This window comes from Mesoplodon mirus (genome assembly GCF_964341445.2).
Source record: "Mesoplodon mirus genome assembly, chromosome: 1".
NCBI lineage: Eukaryota > Metazoa > Chordata > Mammalia > Artiodactyla > Ziphiidae > Mesoplodon > Mesoplodon mirus.
The window spans coordinates 27819755-27847404 of NC_138976.1; the positions used below are offsets into that span (position 1 = coordinate 27819755).

Below are 27650 nucleotides of genomic sequence, written 5' to 3' on the forward strand. Positions count from 1 at the left end.
CCGATTATATCTCTTACTTTTTTATTATGAAAACTTTGCAAGCATACATAAAAGTAGAGAAAACAAACTTCACTATACCGATCATCTGGATATAATAACTTTTCACATTTGCCATATTCCTGTAGTATTTTAAAACAATTCCCAGATACTGCAACGCTTCACCTCTAAATATGTCAGTATGCATCTCTAAAAAGTTACTTTTTTACATAACCCCAATACCATTTTGACCCCTAACAAGATAACAATTTCATAGTATCGTTTAATATCCAGTCATATTCAGATTTCTCTAATTATCCCCCAAATGTCTTTTTACAGTTACTTTGTTCAAACCAGGCCCACACATAGCATTTGGTTGATATGCCTCTTAAGTCCCTTTTAATTTTGAACAATCCCCCAGCTCACTCCAATGTAAAAAGGAAAGCAAAATCCCACAAAGTGAAAAATTCCAAATTTTATCATGCAATTAACTTGTGAAAAGAGACAAGGTCAGTTGGTAATTAACTTGTGAAGAGACCAGGTCATAGAATGATGGACAATCTATGTTTGTCTCCTTGTAGTACCATTTAACTTGTTCACTAACTACCACATTAATAAGAAGTTTGAACTAAGGGCTTGATTAGCTTCAAGTTGAACAGTGTTGTTAGAAATAGTTCTAAGTAGTGCTGGGCACTCCACATTACATCTTGTCATGAAACACAACATGTCAAATTGACCATTTTTAGAGATGCTAAGTTTGATCAGTGGGTTCAGGTGGAGACAATCTGACCTCTCCATTGCAAAGTGAGGTTCCTTATAACCAGCAAGTTATCTACAGGATGATACTTTGTACTTTGGTAAAATTACTCTTGGATTTAAGGGTGGGGGGAGGGAGGAAGTAAATCAAACTATTTAGACATTAACAAAATGAGAACACTGCATATCAAAAAGCCAGGAAAACACAAATATGGCAGAAGGAATGAACTTATTTCAAAGAAGCATACGCTGATGAATCAGGAAAAATTAGATTTGACCAATAAACAACCCAAAAGCTATTCTAAGAAAAGATTAATAAAATAGACAAATATTTAGCAAGTCAGACTGAAAGGAAAAGGAGAAAGCATGCAAATAAACAACAGGGGATATGTAAAAAATTATAAGAGAAAAATGTGTTCCAGAAAATAGGGGTGAAATTCTGAGAAAATATAAATGACTAGGTTGGCTTCAAAAGAAATTTTAAAGCCCAAACTAGTCAATATGAGAAACTGACCTAGTAGAATTAGATGAATAAGCAAAATTAGTCCATTAATGAATGCAATTCACCACATTAACTGGTTAAAGGAGAAAAGCATCATGAAAATGATAATAGCTAACTCTGATATAGAAATTGCTATGTGCCCGGCTCTCTTCTAATCACTTTAAATATAGCTCATTTAATTTCCCTAAATGCTCCAAAGGCACTTGAGCATTTAGCCCCACTCCTGATTAAAATTATAAAAAAGAAATATATTTTAGGAATAAAAAGAAGTGTCACTATTCTAAAAAAGAATTAACGTATCTACTGGAAATCTCTAGCAAGGATTACCCTTGATGGTGGCATCAGAACTTTTCATATCAAATGTCAAATTTAACTCACAATGGTTTAAACAGAAAATGATTTCACAAGTGACTTCAAAGTTCCAGGACATTCATCTAGATTGGCAATACCTGGATCCAAGGTTTCCCTTACCGGGGTACAAAAGGTTATTCAATTTGCAAGGGTATCACAATTTTGAAATAGCAACGTACCTGGTGCATATAAACCAAGATTCAATTTACAAAAATTCAAAGCACATACAATTTTGTTAGAAATATTTCAGATGCACCTGATTCTTTGACTTTGTCCAATTTCCTTCCAGTTGATTCAAGATAACTGTGAATCTAGAGAAATCAGGAGTCCCCTTCCCCACCCACATCCCTGCCTTATACAATTTTTTTGTTTCCCCTCCCCTATCATCACCCTTAGAGTGTGCTTCTGCTCTGAACAAGGTGTTGCCTGAAGAATTTCTGGATCTCTCCCCAGGCGTGCTCCTGGGCTGCCGCGTGGCCCACAGGGTCCCCACCCCAGAGCATGGGGCAGAAGAGGCCGCGGCTCCAGGACGCATAGCACAGGGGCAAATAGGGCGGCTCTATGAGGTGGCCCGCCCCGGGGTAGAGCAGCATCTTTCCGCTGCTTCTGCCGTGCCTCTGCAGCTGGTCCAGGGCTTGCTCAGCGTACTCTCTGCTTTTGAAGCATTCGTCACCCTCCCCTATAATGAAGAGGATCGGACCCTGGGCCTTTTCAACAGGAAGCACACTGTGTTGATTCAGTGCATCTCGGGGGTTCCCCTTGTAGTTACGGAGGCTCAAAGCGCCCATGACGTTGAACACCATGCGCTCCGGAAGCGGGGGGACGGGTGTTATAACCAGATTCCGGTACCTGAGCGGAAATTCAAAGATGGCATTTGACCCATTGATGCAGACAGTGGCTGCCACCTCCTTCAGGTGGCAGGCCATGGCCAGCCCGATCTCTGCACCTTTGCTCACAGAGATCACTCCAATTCCTGGCTTTTGGATCTGAAGGAGAAAATAAAGGAAACCCATTACAGGACATTCTCTGAGAAGGAGCTGTGCTACAGGCCAGTAAGCTAGTATGATGGGAAGAGTCTGAAAATGTGGGGTGGAGTCCTGGCACTAAGGTTTACCAGCTTTGCGACTGAGAGAGAATACTACCTACTTACCCTCCCTAAGCCTTACTGTCTTATGGGGGTCATAATATTACCCACCTTGTAGGACAGTTGTGAAGATTAAGTGAAAAAATAGAAATTAAAACTCTTCACCCAAAGCAGAGCTCTATAAAGGCAAAAAGGGTCTAATACACCAGCAACATTAGACATCACAAAAGCAGAGGCAGGTAAGATTTCTGAAGAATCAAATTCTTCTCTCCAGCTAGTAAAAGAGGTGTCCTGGTTTCTTTCAAATATTAGGTAAGTGTAATTCATATTTAAACAGCATTTTACAGCTACAAAGGATTTGCATATTCGTTAAAACAAAGGCTAATCCTGGAAGGATTGGGAGTGTAAAGATGAAAGACTTGGATTCTGTAAAAAACTGAATGTCAGTTCCCAGTCCACTAGGAAAAGTAGTAGGTCACAGGAGGGAGTCCTTAACTTTGTGGTGGGCCCAGGGACCAGAGGGAAGGGAAACAGTCTGAGGGACGAATGAGGAAAGGAAGGGCATTCTGGACAAACAATAGCAAATACATAGTGACTCTGTGTGTGTACTTTGCTCACAGTGGTATCCCCAGCACCTTTCTATCATCAGAATCACCTGAAAAAAAAAAAAAAAACCTTTTAAAATTTGAGCTTTCTGAGATCCAGTTTTTTGAGAGCTACTTCAGTAGGTCTGAGTGGGCCCAAGAATCTGATACTATAAAATATCCCCAAGGAAATCCAGTGTGCATCCACATCTGGGAACCATCCACGTGAGGAGTGGATTGGGAAGTGAGGGAGGAGGGCTATACCTGGAGACGGGAAATTGATTAATGCACTATTGCAGCATCACAGCTGAGCAATGATGAGGGACTAAAACAGCGGCAGGGAGGGTGAAGAGGGTGTGATGTACTGAGAAAGAACCTAAGACACTTTGGGATGGGTTGACAGTGTGGGGAAAGGAAGAGGGAAGAAACCAGATGGGCACAGGTGACAAGGTGGATTTATTTATTTATTTATTTATTTACTTTTGCGGTCCGCGGGCCTCTCACTGTTGTGGCCTCTCCCATTGTGGAGCACAGGCTCCGGACGCGCAGGCTCAGCGGCCATGGCTCACGGGCCTAGCCGCTCCGCGGCATGTGGGATCTTCCCGGACCGGGGCACGAACCCGTGTCCCCTGCATCGGCAAGTGGACTGTCAACCACTGCGCCACCAGGGAAGCCCAAGGTGGATTCATTGAGCGTTTACTATATGCTCGGCCCTCCAACAAGAAAACGGGGATTCAGGAAGTGTAAGTCTCGCTCAAGGTTACAACAGTATCAAGGGGCAGAGGTGGGAATTGAACCTCTTCTGTGGAATCTAACTACAAATTGCATTTTGGCAATTGCCCTTTCTCCTCATACAATGTCACAAATAGTTAAATTTGAAGTGAAAAAAAAATTAACTTGAAAACATTTTACCTGGGATTTAATTCCTTCTAGGCAATCCTTTAAACAGAGCCAAATATGCTTAGGAAAATCACACGTATATTTGATTATGATGACGATAACACTGAAGATGAGGATACCGGTGATGCTCCAATAGGAAACATCTCCTATCTCTTCTTGAGAAGAGTCAAGGCTCCAGGAGAGAACGATGTAAGTTGGGGAGTCAGGATGACTTAATGGTTTGGAGCAAAGACATTGCCCCAAGGGCTCTGTCACTTACTGGCCGTGGGGTGTTGGCCTCTTACTTAACTGAGATGGGTATGCCTTCTCACCTGAAAAATGAGGACCATGTCAAAAGTACTAACTTTGTACGGTAGTTATGAGTATTAAATGAGATAGTGCATATAAAGTATTTAGCATAGAGTCTAAGAAATACCTGATATTTGAACATTTTTGAACTAGCAAATGAAGGGAATCATAATATACCCACCATTTATTGTCTCCTTTGTGCCAGTAAGCACTAAGCTGATCCTAATCAACCCAACAATCCTACACGGTATGTATTATTATCTGCATTTTAACTCAACCGTGCTGTGCCCAAGTCTAAACAGACTGGTAATATAGGCAGAACGGACATTTGTGAGGTTTTTTTTTTTGGCTATAATGTTGCCAGGTAAAATGAAAAGTATTTTAATACCTTGGGATGAGCTAGTAGCAAGTTGGCAGCTTCCTCAAAATATTCCAGGTCCACCTCCTGCAACTGCTTGGGCAGGTCTTCGTAGGCAAAATATGCTAAAGCCAGCACTGCAAAGCCACGGGTAGCCAGAAGACTGGCCCGATATTCAACTAGACCCCCGATGCCCCCAAACAAATCAATGAGTCCTGGGAAAGGGCCTTCCCCTAAGAGCAAGAAAAAAGAGAAGAGAATGAGATCAGAAAGAGTAACAAGAGGGTCAAGTAGGTAGCAGCAAAAGTACAGGCTCAGCAGAATGAATTCCACCTTCACACACACAATGAAACGGCTTATTACTTTTAAAATATTGTGGGAAATACTAGTTCTCCAACAGTTTGTTGCTCTTTGTTTTTATTTCCATGAACCATGTCTTCTAGATCACGAAAGATTAGTCTCACCTGGAGGGAGGAAAAGGGCTCCTCGCACACGACCTTCTTGGACCTGCACCCGCTGCACCTCAGGGCTGGAGAACCAACGCTGCACCACCTGGCTGGCCCTGGGCTGAATCTCCCCTGACTTTTGTAAATTAACGGAGTCATATAGATCCAGAGTGACCCAAAAGGGGCTGTTCATCACATCTTTCTTAATCAGCCTCTCAAAAGCCTTCTCAGGCTTCAGAGACCAGAAGAGGCCCATAGGGTGGACCCCCACGTAGTGGCCCCCCAAGGCAGGATCCTGCTTCAGGTCCAGCTCACCAGCCTTGCTGGCCCTGTAGAAGGCTCTGGACTGGTACAGATTCCCCTTCTCATCCTTCAGAGATGCCACGAGGGTCACCATCTGCAGTGGGGGCAGGCCTGTCACTCGGATGTGCACGGGCTCATCCACGAGGGCACTTGCCGGGGTGGCTGTCAGCTGGAACATTGGCAACCGGCAAAGGGACCAAGTGGTATTTCCTGACCTGCAGTGGGAGAGAAAACTCTGAGTTGGAGACTTCAGTTCCAAGGAAGAGGCCCAGACAAGGCTTATATTAGGTCTGGCCAAGGCAGATTTCTGGATTCTAGTGCAAAATACACAGGACATTTGGAGGAGGGAAAATAGGGTGTGCAGACAGTACTCATTATTCTCATTTTACATATGAGGAAACAGGTTAAGTGACATGCTCAAAGTCTTGTAAATAATTAATAGTAGAACCTGAAACTCAAGCTAGGTCTGACACTACAGCCTCCTGTCTTATCCATTACAACACTGTAGGAAATCTTAGTTTTGTGGTTTTGAGTAAGTTGAGCTTCATATCTTCAGTTGAGATCATTCCCAGGTGACCTATTTCACTGGTGTTTGTTAGGATCCGAGGGGGTAATGCATGATTAAGGGTTTATTGGAAGGATCAGTGCTGCTTTTCAACTCCCACACCTACATAAACAAGAAACATGTTACGCTGTTGTTTCTTTCTTTCTTTTCTCTTTTTTTAGTTTCCAATCCCTCCCTGCCATTGTAAGACGGACTGCCAGCTCTTTTCAGAGTTCCCATTATTTGTTCTTTTTAAGGGAAAACAAAACTTCATGATCTGCTTTTGTGGCTTTCCAACGGAGTGATAAATATAAAATATTGTTTGTAGCAAAGCGAATGAAATATACATTTGATCAGCTATTTCACACTCTCCTCATTTTAGGAGCAAAATTTGGGGTACTCTCTCCCTCCTTCCTCCCCCTGTACATTCCTTCTTTCTTTACTTTCCCTCCTTTCTTCTATACCTCATTCCACAAAGGATTTGAACCTGTTTATAGATAAAGGAGGCATGAACAAATAAAAATAATAGGATCTGGGAAAATATGAACTAGCATCAGAGACACTGAATGAATGACAGCCAAAGGAAAAAAGGCAATCTCTCAGTTGTGTTGTTCTAATTAGCCTCATAGAAAGGGTTACCAGTTTCTCAAGGGAAAGGAAAAAGTGAGACCTTTCCAATATTTTCCTAAAATAAATTTCTCATATGAAACTTTGACATAGGTATACATCATTTTTCCAACAATATCTTCACACAAATGGTAGTAATAGGTGTCCTCTCAGAAAGCTTGATCCTCCAAGGGATCCTTGATTTTATTTTACAGAGGAATGCAAAGTGAAGGCTTTGGGGTTTAGATTTGTGAGCAGAAAATATTCTGGAGAAAATAAACAGGTTCTGGCAGTGCAGGGGCAGAAGAGGGGTTTTAATGCCCAGTTCTTCACTGTTGAAAGGGGGTCTTTGGAGGAAAGAGAGGGTCAAGGAAAAATGCATTTTGTGCTTCTTTTAAGAAAGTGATTTTCTGCAAAGGACGCACGCCCTCCCACCTGACCCCCATCAACAACCAGCATTACTGACCATTTCAAAACTCATGGTCAATAGAATAATATGGAACAAATAGAATGATTGTGAATGTTTTCCCTCAATACCAGCAGAGTTCTTGGCAGAAGAAGGTGGCGTCAATTCAAACTTCCTGGGTTTTTCATATGTATCAGGGAAATGGGACCTGTAATATGAATAAGAACACCCCATGTCCCATGTGACATTTCAGTGCTCCCTTGGTATTTTCTGATCTGGTCCTTCCTATAACTCTCTGTATCTTCTGTTTCCTTCTTCCCAAAAAGAGATCATTAAGAAGGGGTACTTGCGTGCCCTATTCCACAAATTCTTCTTCCTTCTCAAAACTTCTATATAATTTATTGACTCAATACAGATTTTATTTTCAAATTGAATTAATTAACATAACTACTCTCCTGCATTCCTGCGTGCATCCCGCAGCTGGTCTTATTCTTCCAGGTGGACTGCAAATTCTTCAAGGGCAGCAACTATGTGTTAAAACTTTAGGAATCCTATTGATACTCATATAGTAAATTATACAATGTACATGCTTCAGAGTTATGAAATTCGTAACAGGGGCAGGAAAAAATAGCACCAAAAATGTAATTAAAATACTTTACTTATATAGTGCTTTTGTAATATAAAATATTAGAGTCTATTCCCAAGTCATGGTCCCTCTTTATCTGAGAATTGCTCCCTAAAGCCCAGAGATGGACACTCAGCAGCTATGTTTATACCATGTGACCTCCACCCCGGGGACCGCTGCTGACAGGATCAGGACTGGATACCTGATTCAAGATGTGCCAGGGATGTTCCCCCCTTGCCAATTTGGAATGGAGACCCAGAGTCACCAGTCACTCTATCAAGGTACGGACTAAAGGTGAAGCAAGAAGGCACCTAGGTAGCAAAATTTACTTGCATGACCAAGCCCCTGAAGTCCTGAAATTTTGCACTCTAGGTGTCCTCCTGCCTCAGCCTAGTCTTAGCCTTGGACTCCTTTTACGTGGCTGTATCCATAAAATTCAGAAGCTGTATCCAGATAATCACAGAAAGACAGTCTTGCAGTAGAGTATGGGAGTTTGAGGAAAGAGAGAAAGATACAGGGACAAAGAGAAATTAGATTGCTCCTATTCTGAGAAACCCCTGAAGAAAGAAAGGGTAGGTCATTTAGAAGGTCTGGTGTTATGTAAATAAGTGTCAGAGAAAAGAGAGATGGAAGAAGATAGGTTTCAGAAGACTTCAGTCTTTGAAAGGTATCTATCTTAGAGCTAGAATTTTATTTTGGGGTCTCAGCACTTAGCTGACTATGCTTACTGTTTTGTCTCCTAATTTTTCTGGAGCTCCTGTTAAATGTGTTAAGTTATTGATTCTGACTTCTCAGAAATTCCCCATAATGGTCATTAGTATTCTATGTCTAGATTTTTGCCATTTGCACCAAGGTATATGCAAGGGGTTAGATTATAATGAAACTTCCTATAAGAAGCAGGCGTTCTCCCAAGAGCACGTGAAACAAAGAGAGAAAGAGAGAGAGAGGTCACTTGATGAGTCACCAGTGTGTGCTTGTGAATGGTGTCTCAGGTTTCCTGACCAAAGACTAGGAAGCAGCCACATGATCAGCAATCCCACAGTCACTGCCTTTGGAACATGGGCTAAACAAAGTCACTTTTCACAGGCTGGCAAGATAGGGTGTGCCCTCATGAAGATTTGGTAGGGATCCAAGGCAAAGTTTGACAGATTACCTCTTCAGAAATTGATTGTAAGTCTATCAGACCTCAGACTTATTCAAGCCTTGTACCATCTGTTCTTTATATAACACCCCCTTATATATTCAAGAAACAAGAAAAATCCAGGATTTAAATACATACACATGGGGACTTCCCTGATGGTCCAGTGGTAAAGAATCCACCTTCCAATGCAGGGGACACGGGTTCAATCCCTGGTTGGGAAACTAAGATCCCACATGCCATGGGGCAACTAAGCCCACAAGCTACAACTTCTGAGCCCGGGAGCCTCAACTAGAGAGCCCGCGTGCTGCAAACTACAGAGCCTACGCACCACAGCTAGAGAAGAGAAAAACCCGCATACCACAACTAGAGAGAAGCCTGAGCACCGCAACAAAAGATCCCACGTGCTGCAACTAAGACCCAACGCAGCTAAAAATAAATAAATAAATACATACATACATACACATGTACACACACACACACACACACACATACACGAAAGAAGATTTGATACCTATACACCAGGGATTCTCAACTGGGGTTCTGAAGAGCTCTGAGGCTCTGCAAAATGTCACTAGGGTTTCCACAAGAGCTCTTAATTGGAAAGAAGAGAAACAGTTTTTGAACTTCAAGTGTGATGTGATGCTAGTGCATGCAATGATGGAGGGAGACAGTGACTGAGCTGTTCCTTTACATGTTGTTCAGCCCCATAGGGTGGTGTGTGAAAGGACCACGTACAATTGGCTGAGACCATTCTCAGTTTGGGATGCAAGATTAGGGGAGGCTGTTGATGGCTAGTGGCGAGCTCGATGTGGGGAAGAGCATGGTGGGCTGATGTGTGCCTCTCCTTCCTGAATTACCTCCTCCAAACTCCCCTTACGCTCCATGGACGGAGTTAAAGGAGTGAACAAACTCTATTGGTGTAATATGGAAGGGAAGTGGCATTCCGAAAAATGAATTTTTACACACTGTAGTCAGCTGCACCCTGACACTTTGTCATTATTTGTAAACATTGTGAAGTGTGGATAGTGTAAGAAGAGAATTTTCATACAGAATTATTTTTAGGGAATTTTTCTCATTTTGTTACTTATTATGAAACTCTTTTATATTTCAGTAAGCATTACAAATATGTCTGATGGTCCAATGGAGTGATAAATTTGAAGGTAAATTTAAAATTGGAGGAAGGGAATTGAAGGATTAGGGACAAGACTCAGAAGACTAGTGATGGAGAACTGCCATTTTCTGAGTCATTTGACAAGAGGCCACACACTGAGAAAGTCTGTCTTTACCGTGAAGCTGCTTATCAGTGGAATTTACATCAGCTGGTAATACAAGTTGTCCTGTTCCATTGGGCATGGTCTTTAACAAACAACTAAAAAATGCAGCAATGGCTCCAGGAAAATGGAAAAGACAAATAAAATATCACAATTATTTGACAAGTAAAGGGGCTGGTAATTTTAAGTGGCCTTTGGAATTCAGCTCTCCCCTCATTTCCCTTTTTTCTGTAACAGCAAACAACTATTGAGCACTTACTAACGGCTAGTCACTGGGTAATATGAATCCACATAGTAAAGCCTTTTCACTTTTCAGGACCCTTTTATGACCATTATTTCTCTTGACCCTTGCAAAAAACCTGTGGGAACAAAAAATTATTATTATCCTTACATTGTAAATTAGGAAATTGAGCTCAGCTAGTGAAATGACTTACCCAAGCTTGCCTATGTTGTTAATGATGAAGCAAGAATTTTAACCAGTACCGTCTGACCCTACACATAAACCTTATTTATCTTCCCCAAATGAGGGCAGACATATGAGACCTCATTCTTTTCCTAGCCTCCCCCTCTTGTTTTTCTTTCCTACTTCTTTTTTGACCTTAACTTCATCTTTCCCTTTCCCTAACTCTGAAGCTTTTAGTTAAATATATACCCTGGTGTACAGGGTGGCAGGAGTAGTAATGGAAGAGTAGGAGTAAACTTTAGTCCACAAACCCACATGTGCATGAAATGTAATTTTTTTTCTATTTTTCTAGATTCAGAGTAATTTCTATTTTGAGTCCTTGTTCCTCCAGATGGCAGAGATATAATCACAGAATTCAGAGCATCCTGCTTTTCCTGGGAGCTCAAGGAAGCTCCCTGTGACTGTGGCAGTGCTCAGAGACTTGGGGTTGGGAGACCCTGTTCATATGTTACTATGCATTCTTCTAAACCTGTTTTACAATGGATACCAGTGGTTCCAAATTCGGATACCTATAGGGGCCAGGCAGGTAATATAAATTTGTAGATACAGGACAGAGATGAACAAAATGTAAGACTGCAGTGAACCTAAGACTACCTGCCCATCTAAGGCATTCAAATGTATTCTATTAAAAAAAAAAAATGCACACACACAAAACTACCCAACAACAACCAACCAACCAAAGGAAAAAACAACCCAAGGCATGGACCAAACGAAATACACCCATTTGTGACTTCTGAAATTCACATCATCTATTAGGCTTTTTGCAACATAAAGGCCAGGAAAAGATTTTTGTTTTTCTCTTTCCTGAAGCAATAAGTATCAACTGATCTCCCTCTGGAGGAAGAAGGAAAACAAGGTAAAATAAAAATACAAGAATGTGGGATGGGAATTGGGAGTGAGGACTCAGCCATTAATATTTCCAGTGGTATATGGCAAGTTAACCCTGCCCTCAAACCTTCTCCTTGTCACCTCTCACCATGCTGAATCTTTATGATTTTTTCCTGCTTTCCCTGTGTTCCATTTCTATTGTCTTATTCTAATTGGATCCCAACTAATCCACATACTGCTATAGGGATTAATATCTTTGTTAGTTGTTAAGGCTTATTGCCTGCCAGGGCCCGTCCCTCACAGATGTTCAAAATAAGTTGTAAGAAGACTTAAAACTTATCCTGTTCAACACTCAATTGTCATCATCATCAATGAAGCACCTACACTGTACGGGGACACCCAGCTGAAGAGGGCTGTCCCTCCTCTGGGCTCTCTCTCTACCATGTCACTCAGAGTACCTAATTCTTGAACCTAATATTAATGAGTCATGTATGCTGTGTGTACTCTCTCCTGTTACTCTGTAAATTTCTTGAAGGCAGGATCCTGTCTGATGTGTCTTTGTCACTTTCACTGCACAGGAGCCCTTCACATCCCATGTATTCATTAAATGATTGTGGATTTTCCTCTCCATTCCCATAAACTCTCATCCTTTTACCCAATTCTTTCTCTCTCTTTACAGTCGTTTTTGCTCCCCAGTCTAATCTCAACAATGTTGTCAGACAGATCTTTATAAAACTCAAAAATAATCAATTATCTCATGTGCTTTAAACTTCCAGTGGCAGCCAGATTCATTTGAGGATAAAGTCTAAATCTTTTGTCCTAGCACTTAAGACTCTTTGCAAGGGAATGGCTCTACCATAGCACCCTGGAGATCTTCCATGTTTCCACAGGCACAGCTTGAACCACCATATGACCTAAATCTGGGTGGAATGCCTTGTGATCCTCCCAGGAGCATGGCATGAGAAGCAGTCTTTACAAGAGGCTTCACAAGACAGTTTTCCCATCTGTCTCTCCCTATCTTGTGGGCGGCTGCCATGAGGCAGCTTTCCCATCCACCTCCCTGGTTCCAGAGAGGCATGGGACTCTCCATCTCATACTTACACCCTTTTAGGGCAGAGCTGCAGGCTCTAGGACCACTGAGCTGCAGTCTAGGATCAGCTCCTCAGCCACTGAATATCTCACAACTCTGTTGAAAACGTCTGGTTCCTTTTGCTTCAGTGCCATTCTTTCGGTGGGTGAGACAAGGACCCAGAGAGCTGCACCCTTGGCACCTCTTGCCTTCACTGCCTATATAAGTAATAAACTGTCTGAATCTAAAAGGGGCTCCTTATTTCTTTTCCAGCTGAACCTGTCAGTCTTGGACTTGGACTTCCCTTTGTGTTTGACACCCTTTATCATCTAATTCAATCAAAGTCTTTCACCACCACCCCGCGATCTATTTACTAGTCTAAGCAACCATCTCATTACAAACCTAGCATAGGATATTGTCAAAATCTGCTTCTTTATCTGTCTCTCCCTTTTCTGCTCTATCCAATATAGTACCCACTAGCCAGGTACAGCTACTTAAATTTCAATTCACTTAAAAATGCATGAAACTGACATTTAAAATTTAGCTTCTCATTCACGCTAACCACATTTTAATTGCTCAGTAGCCACATGTTACTAGTGGCTGCTGTATTGGACCATGTAGCTATAGAATATTCCCATCACCACAGAATATCCTACTGGACAGCACTACTCTGGATTGTAAAGTATTCCTCACGGGCAAGAATTATACCTTGTTCAACACTCTACTTCTCAGTTCCTAGAATAGTGCCAGCACATAGTGATCGTTCAGTAAATGTTTGAGGAATTAAGTGAAAGAATAAATGATAGATAAAAAAGCAAAAAAAAAAAAGTTGAGTGACATATCTCAGAGAGAGTGTGAAGATAGAACAGAAGCCCAGTTGAATATTTATAGGCTACTTCTGAAGATGGAAAATTCCTCAAAATCCAATGGGATACAATTTCCAGGGTTCCTCACTTCTTTGCAGCAGAAGGCAGGACTGTCAATGAAACAGTTAATGTACACTGCAGACTGTCAACGAAACCAAAGATAGAAAGCAGCCAGAGGGCAAGAAACAAGAACTCAGCTGCCTCTCACAGGCATAGCCTCCTGGTGGTTGGAGAGGGAGCCCTCAGCAAAATGGAAGCAACCTGATAGGGTCTGAAAGCTGATAGCCACATTGCTGAGCAGGTTTCAGACCCCCCAGAGTCCCAGGGGGAAGGACGGGGATCAAGCCTGGGAGACCTTGACCTGTTAGAGGAAGGGCAGTCAAGAACTGGCGGGGACATCAACACATCAGAAGGCAGGAAACAAAGAATAAAAGAGAGCGCAAGGTCCCATGGAAGTTAAAATTACCATTACCAATCAAGAAACAAAAATTCCATTTCCTTTAGAATCCTGTTGCTTTTCTTCCTTCATCACAGCACTTCCTCCTCCCAATAAATCCCAGAGAGAAATTCTTTGAGTCAAGAAACATCTCTCCAGGGACTTCCCTGGTGGCGCAGTGGTTAAGAATCCGCCTGCCAACGCAGGGGACACGGATTCGAGCCCTGGTCCGGGAAGATCCCACATGCCATGGAGCAACTAAGCCCGTGCACCACAACTACTGAGCCTGCGCTCTAGAGCCCGTAAGCCAGTACTGAGCCCACGCACCTAGAGCCAGTGCTCCACAACAAGAGAAGCCACTGCAATGAGAAGCCCGCGCACCGCAATGAAGAGTAGCCCCTGCTCACTGCAACTAGTGAAAGCCCATGCGCAGCAACGAAGACCCAATGCAGCCAAAAATAAATAAATAAATAAATAAATAAATAAAATGTATATTAAAAAAAAAAAAATCTCTCCATTAGTCACATTAGGCTGGACCCTGACTTTTGCAGCCAAGTGTGCATTTCACCTCCAAAATAGCCTCTAAACAGCCTTCTGGTTAGGTTTATGCATCTGACATAAATCAGTGTTTGAACAATAAACTACCTGGGATAGTAATTTCTGGTTCTTCAGAGAACTGTGCTACCCACTGAGGTGAGCGAAACACACACAGAAAGACAAAGCAGCTTTCTCCGGTTCCCTGCTGCTGAAATCAGAAAGCAGACCTTTTCTACTTGGCCATGACAGCCCTGACTCACCCTGAATTCAGCTGCAGGAAACAGTCTGGAGCGCGATGGCTTACTGAGCTGGCTAGAAGCACTGGACACTTGCCTACTGCTTGCCAATTTATATCGTTCAAAATACCCCAGCCTACTGTTCAAAGTTGAAATTGTCTCCATAGAAACCACCAGCTGCTCCTTTTTCTTTTTTTTTTTTTTTAAGTTCCCAGGGACAGGGCTACGAGCACGTGCTGCCACCGTGTCTGGGCAGAGGCTCGGTTTAGCCGGTGTGCCTTTCAATCCAGGTGTTTCATAAAGGAATCTTTTATTTCCTCACATAGGTCTGGTTTCTACACCTCTTCCCTGGCCTGGACTCCTCCTCTCAACTCCTGGCTCTCTTCTCCTTTGCTTCAATTCCTTCTCTATCTCCTCCTCTAAGTCAGTGGTCTCTTAGGCAGCTGCCTTTTTAGTGGTTTCTAAGATGAGTCCCAAATATCCATCTTCAGAGTGGCCTGGGTTTCAGACTCATCTGACAAGTCTGTTAAATAAAGATTCCCAGGCCCCTCAGCTGGAGATTCTGACTTGATAGGTTTGGGCTAAGTTTCTGGGATCTGTACTTTTAACAGCAGATTCTAAAGCATAGCCCAGTTTTGCAAACCACTCTTCGAAAGGACAGCAAAAGCCCTCCCCATGCAAAAATGCCTCCTCAGGACCAGAACCCCTGAAATCTGTCCTATTGTTAATCCCATCAGTCAATGTCCATTGTCAAAATTTACAAGTGATCCAAGCTACAAATTGCAGACTGTGCGTCCAGGTTGTGAACTCCTTGAGGGAAGGTACCATGTCTTTTAATTTTTGCATCTCTTGCAGCCAGTGAGGTGTAGCTGGCCTCTGGAATCAGAAAGACTTAGATTGGAACCCTGATTCCTTTACATCTGTCATTGTGACTGACCTCAGGCAAATTACTTACCTTTCTTTGGGCTTCAGCTTTCTAACTTGTGAAATGGGAATGGTACAATAAAATGTATTAAAAGTGAAATATAAGCCTTGAGGAGAAGGGGCCAATATTGGAAGTCATGGGCAGATTGGAATGTCTGGGAGAAGAGGAGGCTGTTTTAGCACACAGCTCTTACACAGGATGAGAGGTACCTTGGCAGGCTAGCAAGGCTCCCAGCTTAGTGACTAATTCCCAGGACTTGATCCAAGGATGGGAGGTGGGCTGGGGAGGAACGCAGCAGAAATAGTGTTGTTTTTAGTAAGACTCTAAGAGAAGCACAGGAAAGGGTGCTCCAGCACCCAGGTAATAAAGTGAGATGCATGCTAAACTGGCACAGAGTCAGACTTTCTTCACTCTGCTGCCTAGAACAGAAGACACCAGGGACCTGGCACTCCATGGACCCTCAAAGGATGTAGCAAATTAAGAGTGGGGACATTGGTGGGAGCACTGGGCAGTAAGGTGCTAACCATGTACAAGGGAGGCATTAGCAGTTGTCGATAGCAGGTGTGAACCATGCAGGAAAGACTGAAGTCCTCTGAGGAAGAAGGAATCTACCTCCAGCCTGCCTTCAGACCCAGGACTGTAACATCAACTCTTCCCTGGGTCTCCAGCCTGCTGGCCCACTCTGCAGATTTCCAGTCCCCTCAATTGCATGAGTCAAATCCTTAAAATATCTGTCCCTCTGTCTCTGTCTCTCTTTCTCTCTCTCTCCCTCTCTGTCTCTGTCTCTACGATTATATCAATATATAATTTTAGGGTAGAATTCAACTGACATAAGGCAGATTAACAGGAGAAAAGCATACACATTTATTTAGTGTAAGTTTTATGTTGACACAGCAGCCCTCACAAGGAATGAAGACCCAAAGCAATGGCAAAACCTACCTGTTTTATATTAGATTAAACAAAGAGAGGCAATTGTGGAAAAGTAATTATACTATGTGGGGAGCCTAAAGGAAGATAAGAATTGTTTTTAACAAGGTCTATTTGTATAGAATTATCTCAGTCTCAACTTCTTGTCCTTGATGATAAGAATGTTTCTTTCCTTCTGGTGTAGGGAGGACACCTTCCATCTGGGAGTTTTATCTCCTGCTTTCAGGAAGAACAGGGGGAGGGTCAGAGGGGCTCTCTTGCAGCTGCTGTTTTTCTAAAGTGCTAGTATTCTTATGGCAAAGAGGCCTATTTGGGGATGATATATTCTGGTTTCCTTAGAAGGAGAGGAAAGAAAAGCAGCAAAAATAAGTGACTATGGAATGAAGACTATTCTGGTGGTGAAAGTCACCAGGTGTACTTAAGGGATTTCGTTGAGCTTCTACAGAGCTGCAGCACAATCAGTGGAAAACTGTGACTCCCTTTTGGTGACAGACCTAACAACATTTCTAATCAGCATTAGAACCTAAAAAAATGTACTCCCTAAATAGGAGTAAATATAGAAATGGAAGTGTTTCTAGCTCTCCAGAGACAAAAACAGTGCTAGTGAATACAGCAAAATGTATTTCAGATTTCCTTAGAATTTAGCAGCCTATGGGAAAAAAATCTCAACGTAGTGTAACAGAGAAAATTTAGGGCTACATCCCCAGGTTCTGATCCCAGCACTGCCGTTAATTCATTGTAAAAATTTCTCCAAGACTCTATTACTTAGCTGTAACATGAGAAGGCTAACATAGATCAATATTCCAAAATATTTCAGCCATTAAGTAGCATCTGCATAAGTTTAGTCGTATCTGTGTACACCCTGACTTATTACTTACAAGGAAAAATCTTTATTAATACCTCCCAATGTGTTTATATTCTCAGTAATTGTTTTATTCTTCCTCTGAAGCTTTATTACACTAAGGCTAGACCCTGGACCCGTTGTGCTAGGGGAGAAGGCATCCCTGCCTAGAAAAAAGGTCTAGGCCTTGACCAAAAGTGGGAATGAATTACAAGAAACTGGAAACCCCAGAGGAAGATTCTGTCCTGCTTCCTATTTGGAGTTCTGGAAAGTAGAGTAAAACAGGATATTGTGTGTTTACGCAGAGAGAGATGCAAAGACAGCACACATAAGTTTCTCTTTGCACTCCTGTTGTGTGAAAGGGTTCAGGAAGTTCCCATATTCTCACAAGTATGGGCATGGAAGGCAGCTGAGAGTTGAAGGCCATCAAACCTCCCTGGGGACCATTATGACAATGTGTGAGGTGACTCTTTAGCACGGGGTATGGGGTATGTAGCTCTACCGGGGATCTATAAAGGACACAGCTGACACTCGGGGAATTTTGAAGGACAATGAAGGACAAGCGGGGCAAACCCAGGGGATTTGAGTGGTTTCACCACCTGACCCAGAGGGTGAGAGTGAGCTTGCCACCTGGCCTTGAGCGTTCTGAGAGAACAACCATGAGCTGCGAATGCATACACACAAAAGGTCAATGCCTGGAGACCAGATGAGTTACACTTCCACCAGGTTAGAGAAGCTGGCCAAGAATAGTTATTTGATCTAGTGTTCCTGCCACACACCCTTGCCCTGAGATTATACAAGCCCTCTTGCACCCAGATTTAGAAAAGAGGGTAGAGGATATCTTTGAAGGAAATAGAAACATTTCTGCTAATATCTGAACTTCAAATTAATTATTTACCTGAACATGGGCTGTATGAAACAAGAAAAGATTAAGATACCTTTAATGAGCTGGTTTATGTTTTCTTTCCCTTCCATCATCATTGGAAACAGGTGTTTGAAAGGAAGCCTGATTCTGTCACAGAAAATTAAAGAGAAGGCAGGATCAGTGGTGGCATAGGAAAACCCTAGCTCACCTACAAAACTACAACTACATGTAGAACAACTCTCTCCAAAAATGACCTGAAGACTAGGAGAATAGCCCTTCTACAACTGAGCATATAAAGACAACAACCACACTGAGACTGGTAGGAGAAGAGAAGCAATCTACTCAGGACCCATATCACCAGTGGGCAACTCAGAAGAGGATGGGGAAACCACAAACTTGGGAATCCTCCCTTAGGAGCAAGGGGTTCAAGCCCCACACTGGGGTCTAGCACTGAGACAGCAATCCTCCTTGTCTGGTTTTGAAAACCACTGAGGCTTTTTGAAGGGCTGTAGGAAACCAAGACTGATTTAAAGGGCATGTACACAGACTTGCTTGCTCCCAATCCCAGCACAGAAGCAGCAGATTGAAAAGTGCCTGGTGCTCTGGCTGGCCTGCCACGCCAGCCCCAGCACACACCCCAGCCCACACCAGTCTCCAGCTCCAGCCCCTCCAATTCCTGTCCTGCCCCCCGTCGAGGTGATGGCCACCAGCACACCCCAGGAGATGCTGCAGCTTGCACTGGGCTCTAGTTCTAGCTGCCCCCTGGCTCCAGTCCACCCTGGCCAAGGTGGCAGCCACGAGTGCAACTCAGGAGAAGCCCTGGCCCATGCCAGGCTCCTGCTCTACCCCCCATCCCCCAGGCTCCAGCCCACCCCCACCAAGGTGATGGATTCAGTGTGCCCCAGAAAAAGCTCTGGCCCGTGTTTGCTTCAGATCAAGCTCTCCCACCAAAGTCACTGGGCACATACAGACTGCATAGAGATGCTCTCACACAAGAATACACCTTCAAGACCAAGAGAGGTATCTGTTTCACCTAATTTCATAGAGCAAATAGAGAAATTCAAACAAAATGAGAAAACAGAATATGTTCCAAACCAAAGAACACAATAAAACCCAGGGGGGGAAAGAAAATCCTAATGAAACAGAGGAAATTAATTTACCTGATAAATCAAAACAATAGTCATAAAAATGCTCACCAAACTCGAGAAAAGAAGAACACAATGAGAACTTCAACAAAGAACTAGGAAATATTATAAAGAGCCAACCAGAACTGAAGAATACAATAAATGAAATGAAAAATATGCTAGAGGAAATTAACAGCAGATTAGGTGTTACAGAAGAATGCATAAGTGACCTGGAAGACAGAATAATGGAAATCACCCAATCAGAAAAGAAAAAAGAAAAAATGTTTTTAATGAGGATACATTAAGGGACCTCTGGGACAACATCAAACATGCTAATGTTTGCATTATAGAGATCCCAGAAAAAGAAGAAACAAAGGGTAGAAAATGTATTTTATGAAATATTGGCTAAAAACTTTCATAACTTGAAGAAGGAAACAGGTATCAAGTTCCAAGATTACAGAAAGTCCCAAACAAGATGAGCCCAAAGAGACCCACATCAAGGCATATCACAATCAAAATGGCAAAAATTAATGATAAAGGTAGAATTCCAAAGGCAGCAAGAGAAAAACAAAGGGCCACATACTAAGGGAATCCCCATAAGGCTGTCAGCTGACTTTTCAGCAGAAACTATGCTGGCCAGAAAGGAGTGGCTGATATATTTAAAGTGCTGAAAGGAAAAAACATAAAACCAAGGATATTCTACCTGGCAAGGTTATCATTCAGAATTGAAGGAGAGAGAGAGTTTTCCAGACAAGCAAAAACTAAAAGAGTTCATCACCACTAAACCAGCCTTAAAAGCAAGGTTAAAGGGTCTTCCTTAAGTGGGGTGGGGGGGGAAGCCATAACAAGAAATAAGAAAATATATGAAGGAAAAAATCTCACTGGTAAAGGTAAATATATAATAAAGACATCAGATCAACCACTTTAAAAATCTAGGACAAAGGTTAGAAGACAAAATTGTAAAATCAACTATAACTAAAAGAAGCAATTAAGGGATTCATATAAATATGTAAAATATGATATCAAAAACATAAAACATGGTGTGGGGGAGTAAAAATATAGAGATTTTAGAATGTGTTTGAACTTAATGACTATCAGTTTAATATACACACACACACATGTCTCATGGTAACCACACAACAAAAACCTGTAATAGATACAAAAACAAACAAACAAAAAGAAACACAAACAAAACACTAAAGAAAATCAAACCACAAGGGAAGAGACTAAAAGGAGAAGAGTAATGAACTACAAATACAACCATAAAACAAGTAACAAAACGACGATAAGTACATACCTATCAAAAATCACTTTAAATGTAAATGGACTAAATGCCCCAATCAAAAGACATAAGGTAGCTAAATGGATTAAAAAAATAAAACCCATTTATATGCTGTCTACAAGAGACTCACTTCAGAAATGAAGACACACACAGACTGAAAGTTAAAGGAGGGGAAAAAAATACTCCATGCAAATGAAAACGAAAAGAAATCTCCGGTAGCAATACTCCTATCAGACAAAACAGACTTTAAAATAAAGTATATAACAAAAGACAAAAAAGGCCGTTATATAATGATAAAAGGGTCAATCCAAGAAGAGGATATAACATTCATAAACATAGATGCATCTAAGATAGGAGCACCTAAATATATAAAGCAAATATTAACAGACATAAAGGGAGAAACTGACAATAATACAATAATAGTAGGGGACTTTAATACCCCACTTACATCAATGGATAGATCATCCAGACAGAAGGGAAACAGTGGTCTTAAATGACACATTAGACCAGATGGATTCAACAGATATCTACAAAACATTCCATCCCAAAACAGCAGAGTACACATTCTTTTCAAGTGCACATTCTCTAGGCTAGATCACGTGCTAGGCAGCAAAATAAGTCTCAATACATTTAAAAAGATTAGGATTTCCCTGGTGGTCCAGTGGTAAAGAATCCGCCTCACAATGCAGGGATGTGGGTTTGATCCCTGGTCAGGGAACTAAGATCCCACATGCCATACGGCAATGAAACCAGCACAACACAACTATTGAGCTTGCATGCCTCAACTAGAGAGCCTGCATGCCACAAATTACAGAGCCCACGTGCTCTGGAGCCCATGTGCCACAACTACAGAGCCCATGTGCCCTGGAGCCTGCGTGCCACAAATAGAGAAGAGAAAACCCACACACTGCAACTAGAGAGAAGCCCACACGCTGCAATGAAAGATCCTGCATGCCTCAACAAAGATCCCGTGTGCCGCAACTAAGACCCAACGTAGTCAAAAATAATAAATAAATAAATAAATTTAAGAAGATTGAAATCATATCAAGCACTTTTTTCTGACCACAATGGTATGAAACTACATATCAATTACAGGAAGAAAACTGGAAAAAACACAAACACATGGAGACTAAACAACATGCTACTAAAAATCAATGGGTCCATGAAGAAATCAAAGAGGAAATCAAAAAATACCTTGAGACAAATGCAAATAGAAACATGATGTTTCAAAATCTATGGAACATAGCAAAAAGCAGTTCTAAAAGGTAAATTAAGAACAATACAGGCCTACCTCAGGAAATAAGAAAAATCTCAAATAAACCTAACTTTCTACCTAGAGGAATAAAAAAAAGAACAAAGAAAGCCCAAAGTTAGCAGAAGGAAGGAAATAATAACTATCAGAGCAGAACTAAATAAAATAGAGATAAAAACAAACAATAGAGAAGATCAATGAAAATAAGAGCTAGTTTTTTGAAAGGATAAACAAAATGGATAAACTTAGCCAGACTCATAAAAAAAAGAGAGCACCCAATAAATAAAATTACAAATGAAAGAGGAGAAGTTACAACTGATTATCACAAAAATATAATCATAAGAGAATATTATAAACAGTTATACAGCAATGAATTGGACAACCTAGAGGAAACAAATGAATTCCTAGAAACATGCAATCTTCCAAGTCTGAATTAGGGAGAAATAGAAAATCTGAACATACTGACTACAGTAGTGAAATTGAATCAGTAATTTAAAAACTCCCAATAGGCCTATATGGGAAAAGAATCGACAAAAGCGTGGATATATGTATGTGTATAATTGATTCACTTTGCTGTACACCTGAAACTAACACAACATTGTATATCAACTATACTCCAATAAAAATTTTAAAAAAACCTCCCAACAAACAAATTTTTTTTAAATTTAAGACTAGACAGCTTCACAAGGGAATTCTATGAAACATTTAAAGAAGACTTAATACCTTCTCTTCTCAAACTATTCCCAAAAAATTGAAGAGGAGGGAACACTTCCAAACTCATTCTACAAGGCCAGCATTGCCTTGATACCAAAACCAGACAAAGACACTACCAAAAAAAAAAAAAATTACAGGCCAATATCCCTGAACATAGATGCAAAAATCCTCAACAAAATATTAGCAAACTGAATTCAACAATACTTTATTTATTTATTTTTTTGGGGGGGGGGTATGCGGGCCTCTTACTGTTGTGGCCTCTCCCATTGCGGAGCACAGGCTCCGGACGCACAGGCCCAGCGGCCATGGCTCACGGGCCCAGCCACTCCGCGGCATGTGGGATCCTCCCAGACCGGGGCACGAACCCACGTCCCCTGCATCGGCAGGCGGACTCTCAACCACTGCGCCACCGGGGAAGCCCCTCAACAATACTTTAAAAGGATTAAATACTATGATCAAGTGGGATTTGTTACAGGGATGCAAGGATGGTTCAAATTCTACAAGTCAATGTGATACACCACGTTAAAAAAAATGAAGGATAAAAATCACATTATCTTCTCTATAGATGCAGAAAAAGCATTTGACAAAATTCAGCATCCATACATGATAAAAACTCTCAACAAAGTTGGTGTACAGGAAACATACCTCAACATAATAAAAGTCATTCATGACAAACCCACAGTTAATAAAAGTTAAAGCTTTTCCTCTAAGATCAAGAATAAGATAAGTATGCCCACTCTTGCCACTTTATTTAACATAGTATTGGAAGGCCTAGTGACAGCAATCAAACAAGAAAAAGAAACAAAAGTCATCCAGATTGTAAGGGAAAAAGTAAAACTATCACTATTTATTTGCAGACAACATGATGCTATATATAGAAAACCCTAAAGATTCCACCAAAAAACTATTAGAATAGATGAATTCAGTAAAGTTGCAGTATACAAAATTAATATACAGAAATCTTTTGCATTTCTATACATTAATAGTGAACTATAAAGAAGGTAATATCAAGAAAACAATCCCATTTTTGATTACATCAAAAATAATAAGATACCCAGGAATAAATTTAGCCAAAGAGGTGAAAGACCTCCACTCTGAAAACTATAAGACATTGATGAAAGAAATTGAACATTTATACAAATAAATGGAAAGATATTCAATGTTCATGGAAAGAATTATTATTGTTCAAATGTCCATACTATCCAAAGCAATCTACAGGTTCAACGCAATCCCTATCAAAATACTAGTGACATTTTTCACATCTAGAAAAAATAATTCTAAAATTTGTATGGAACCACAAAAGACTCCAAATAGCCAAAACAGTTTGGAGAAAGAAGAACAAAGCTGGAGTTATCATGCTTCCTGACTTCGGACTATACTGCAAGGCTATAATAATCAAAACAGTATGGTACGGGCACAAAAAACAGACACATGGATCTTCTGCCCATTTTTTGATTGGGTTGTTTGTTTTTTTGATATTGAGCTGTATGAGCTGTTTATATATTTTGGAGACTAATCCCTTGTTGGTCACATTGTTTGCAAATATTTTCTCCCATTCTGTAGGCTGTCTTTGTTTTGTTTATGATTTCCTTTGCTGGGCAAAAGCTTTTAATTAGGTCCTATTTGTTTATTTTTGTTTTTATTTCCATTATCCTAGGAGACAGATTGAAAAAGATATTGCTGCAATTTATGTCAAAGGATATTCTGCCTATGTTTTCCTCTAGGAGTGTTACAGTATCTGGTCTTACATTTAGGTCTTTAATTCATTTTGAGTTTTTTGTATGGTGTAGGTTTTACATGTAGCTGTCCAGTTTTCCCAGCACAACTTATTGAAGAGGCTGTCATTTCTCCATTGTATATTCTTGTCTCCTTTGTCATAGATTAATTGACCATATGTGCATGGGTTTATTTCAGGGCTTTCTAAAGACATTACTCCAAAGAAGACATACAGATGGCCAAAAGGCACATGAAAAGATGCTCAACATCGCTAGTTATTATAGAAATGCAAATCAAAACTACAATGAGGCACCACCTCACACCAGCCAGAATGGCCAGCATCAAAAAGTCTACAAATAATAAATGCTGGAGAGGATGTGGAGAAAAAGGAACCTTCCTACACTGTTGGTGGGAATGTAAATTGGTACAGCTACAATGGAGAACAGTAATGAGGTTCCTTAAAAAACTAAAAATGGAGCTACCATATGATCCTGCAATCCCACTCTTGGGCATATATCCAGAGAAAAAACATAATTCAAAAAGATATATGTACCCCTATGTTCATTGCAGCACTATTTACAATAGCCAAGACATGGAAGCAAACTAAATGTCCATCAACAGATGAATGGATAAAGATATAATATATATATATGTGTGTGTGTATATATATAAACTTAGTATAAAATACACACACACACACACACACACACACACACACTGGAATATTACTCAGCCATAAAAAACAATGAAATAATACCATTTGCATTATTAGGGATTTCTGGGAAATATCCAGAGAAAAGTTTAAAGTGCAAGTGTTCACATTCCTAGAAGGAGAAAAGAGAATAAAGCAGAGAAATTATTTGAAAAAATAATATCTGAAATTCCCCAATATTTGGGGACAGATCTAATTCATAGATCTCAAGAAGTGAACCCCAAGCAAGACAGGTTCAGAGAAAATCACACCTAGGAAGATCATATTCTAACTACCAAAACATAGATAAACAGAAAATTTTGAAAGCAGTCAGAGAAAAATGACACATTACATGTGGATGAACAACATTCTGATGGCTAACTTCTAATCAGAAACGGAAGTAAGGTGACAAAGACAGTAGAGTTACATCTTTAAAAGTAATGTCAACCCAGAATTCTTTATCTAGTGAAAATATCACTCAAGAATGAAGACACTTTCAGATGAAAGTAACTGAGAATTTATTGCCAGCAGAATTGTTAAATGAAGTTCTTCATGCAGAGGAAAAATCTTAGCAAACAGAAACTCAAATATTCAGGCAGTAATAAAGAAAACTAGAAAAATTAAAATATGGGTAAATATAAAAGACCATTTTTCTCTTCAGTTTTCTTTAAAATGCATCAGATTCCTTAAAGCAAAAATTAAAATATTGCATTGTGGGGTTTAAGGAAAAATGTTTAGTGAGCATCTGCTCAATATGATTTTATTTACACACAACCCCACCATTGCTGAAAGCTAAGAGGAGGTATTTTTTTTTTCTTGGCATTATAACTTTGACTCTTGATTCTAGAAGTAAAACGTAAGCCTCTAGTAAATATAGAGTGGACAATATGGCAAGGATCACTTGAAATAACATACAAGTATGTTATTTCTCAAAGTATTAGAAAAAATTTGGATCAATATTTTTCATATAATGTCATTTATATACATGTGAAATTGAAATCTAAATGACAAATACAATTTAGTTAATTTTTTAATGACAGAGCTTGATGTTTAGACTCGGGTCAAATATCAAGAACTAGGGGATAGGACTTTGAGGTAATATATGTGTACTTTGGGGAATCTGGGTTTCTTCTGAACAGTACCTCAAGGCTAGTGCCAATCTCTGCAATAGTGAGAAAGGCTTTTTAAATTTCAGATGCTTTTAGCTCAAGCTTATACACATTAACACACCATCTCTTCTTTATTAATTTGTGATTCAGTTACCATTCCAAGATACCTCCAGGGCCAACAATATTAACTTAAATAACAAAAACAAAACATGTACCATAAACAAAACACAAATCATGAGCCAGTTTGTTTTGCCTGGGAGTTTTGCAACACATAATCTCTACCTCCTGTTTTCTAATTCACTCAGACAGCTGCACTCTATTTTCTGTCCTATCCCAATAAAATAGCTCACCAAGAATTTTTTAATTTTCAAATCTCATGAAAGCTTTTTAGTCTTCCTCTTGAAGACTTCCTCTTGAACTTGGTTTCCTACACTGTACAGTAGTCATATCCAGCTTCTTATAACTTTCTTTCTTTAGTTTCTGTGAAATGATTCATATCTGGCATGCCTTCACCCTCTCCAACTAGCCCTCCTTAGCCCTCTCTGTAGGTTCCTGTTTCTTATCCTGTCCATTAAATTTTATTGTTTTCTCAGCAATCTCTCCTTGACACTCATCCCTCCTCATACTGCATGTTCTCCCTGGGTGATTTCCTATTTAACTGCTGGGCACTTCAGATTGATATCTCCAACTCAGGCATATCTCCTGTGACCAGAATCTATCTCCCCCTGAACATAAGATAAGTATCTCCAATTTAACATATCCAAAACCAAATTCTTCACCTTCTGAGACATTCTCTTTTATATACACTTTTTATCTCAATGAATGTTGTCCATCCGGCAAGTTTCCTGAGTCAAAACCTAGGAATCACCCTAGATTTCTCTTTCTTCTTCCAGCTACATCCAAATAATCCCAAAGACTTGAAAAAACCCCCGAAGATAATTATAAGAATTTTCCTAACTTTCAGTTTCAATAAGAATATGGTGGCTGCTTAGTTCTAAATCTTCCCTTCTCCTGAAAATCAGTAAATTACAAATGGGAAACAACAAAAACAAACAAACACACTTTCAGTGACCTAAAAGACATATAAATCTAACAAATTATGAATATTTACTCTCAGAAAGAGACAGCCCCACTAGAAGAGGGATGGCTTTGAGAAGGTCAATCTCCAGGTGAGGCAGAGAGGGAAATTTCAGAAATAGAGAGGGGGAACCCACAAGTAACAACTCAGAAAGCCAATGTGGTGGACACACTGATGCTGTGATCCTCCTATGGTAATAAAGGATTTACAATTCAGCTGCTGGAAGTACTGCTGGGAGATAAATCTTACCTGTCAGCCTTCTTCAGGGATTACCTCAGCTGAATAAAGCCACCTCACTCAAGGTATACCCGGCCACAACGGGTACTATCAAAACAACAGAAAATAACAAGTGTGGGTGAGGATGTGGAAATGTTGAAACAACTGTGCGTTGATAGTGGGAGCATAAAATGATGTAGTCACAGTGGAAAACAGTATGATGGTTCCTCAAAAAATTAAACATAGAATTACAATATGATCTAGCAGTTCCACTTATATACCTAAAAGAATTGAAAAGAGGGACTCACATATTTATACACCAACATTCATAGCA

The 27650-nt window shown here is 40.5% G+C and overlaps 1 protein-coding gene across 5 annotated transcripts; it reads right to left on the bottom strand.

The window, feature by feature from the left end:
• Window positions 1-39: 39 nt before the first annotated feature.
• Window positions 40-27424, bottom strand: LOC309807662 (acyl-coenzyme A amino acid N-acyltransferase 2-like). 5 transcript variants are annotated; one of them, XM_082627504.1, is made up of 5 exons: window positions 27350-27398; window positions 10401-10500; window positions 5264-5763; window positions 4830-5032; window positions 42-2571 (listed from the first exon to the last, which is right to left on the bottom strand). In XM_082627504.1, the coding sequence occupies exons 3-5, from the start codon at window positions 5724-5726 to the stop codon at window positions 1978-1980; spliced, it is 1260 nt and encodes a 419-aa protein (XP_082483630.1). In that variant the 5' UTR covers window positions 5727-5763; window positions 10401-10500; window positions 27350-27398; the 3' UTR covers window positions 42-1977. The 5 variants fall into 5 exon arrangements, with proteins under 5 accessions (XP_082483626.1, XP_082483630.1, XP_082483628.1 ...); XM_082627500.1 differs by lacking the exons at window positions 10401-10500; window positions 27350-27398 and adding an exon at window positions 13840-14561 and having other exon boundaries at window positions 40-2571; XM_082627502.1 differs by lacking the exon at window positions 10401-10500 and having other exon boundaries at window positions 27350-27424.
• Between the last annotated feature and the right edge of the window lie 226 nt (window positions 27425-27650).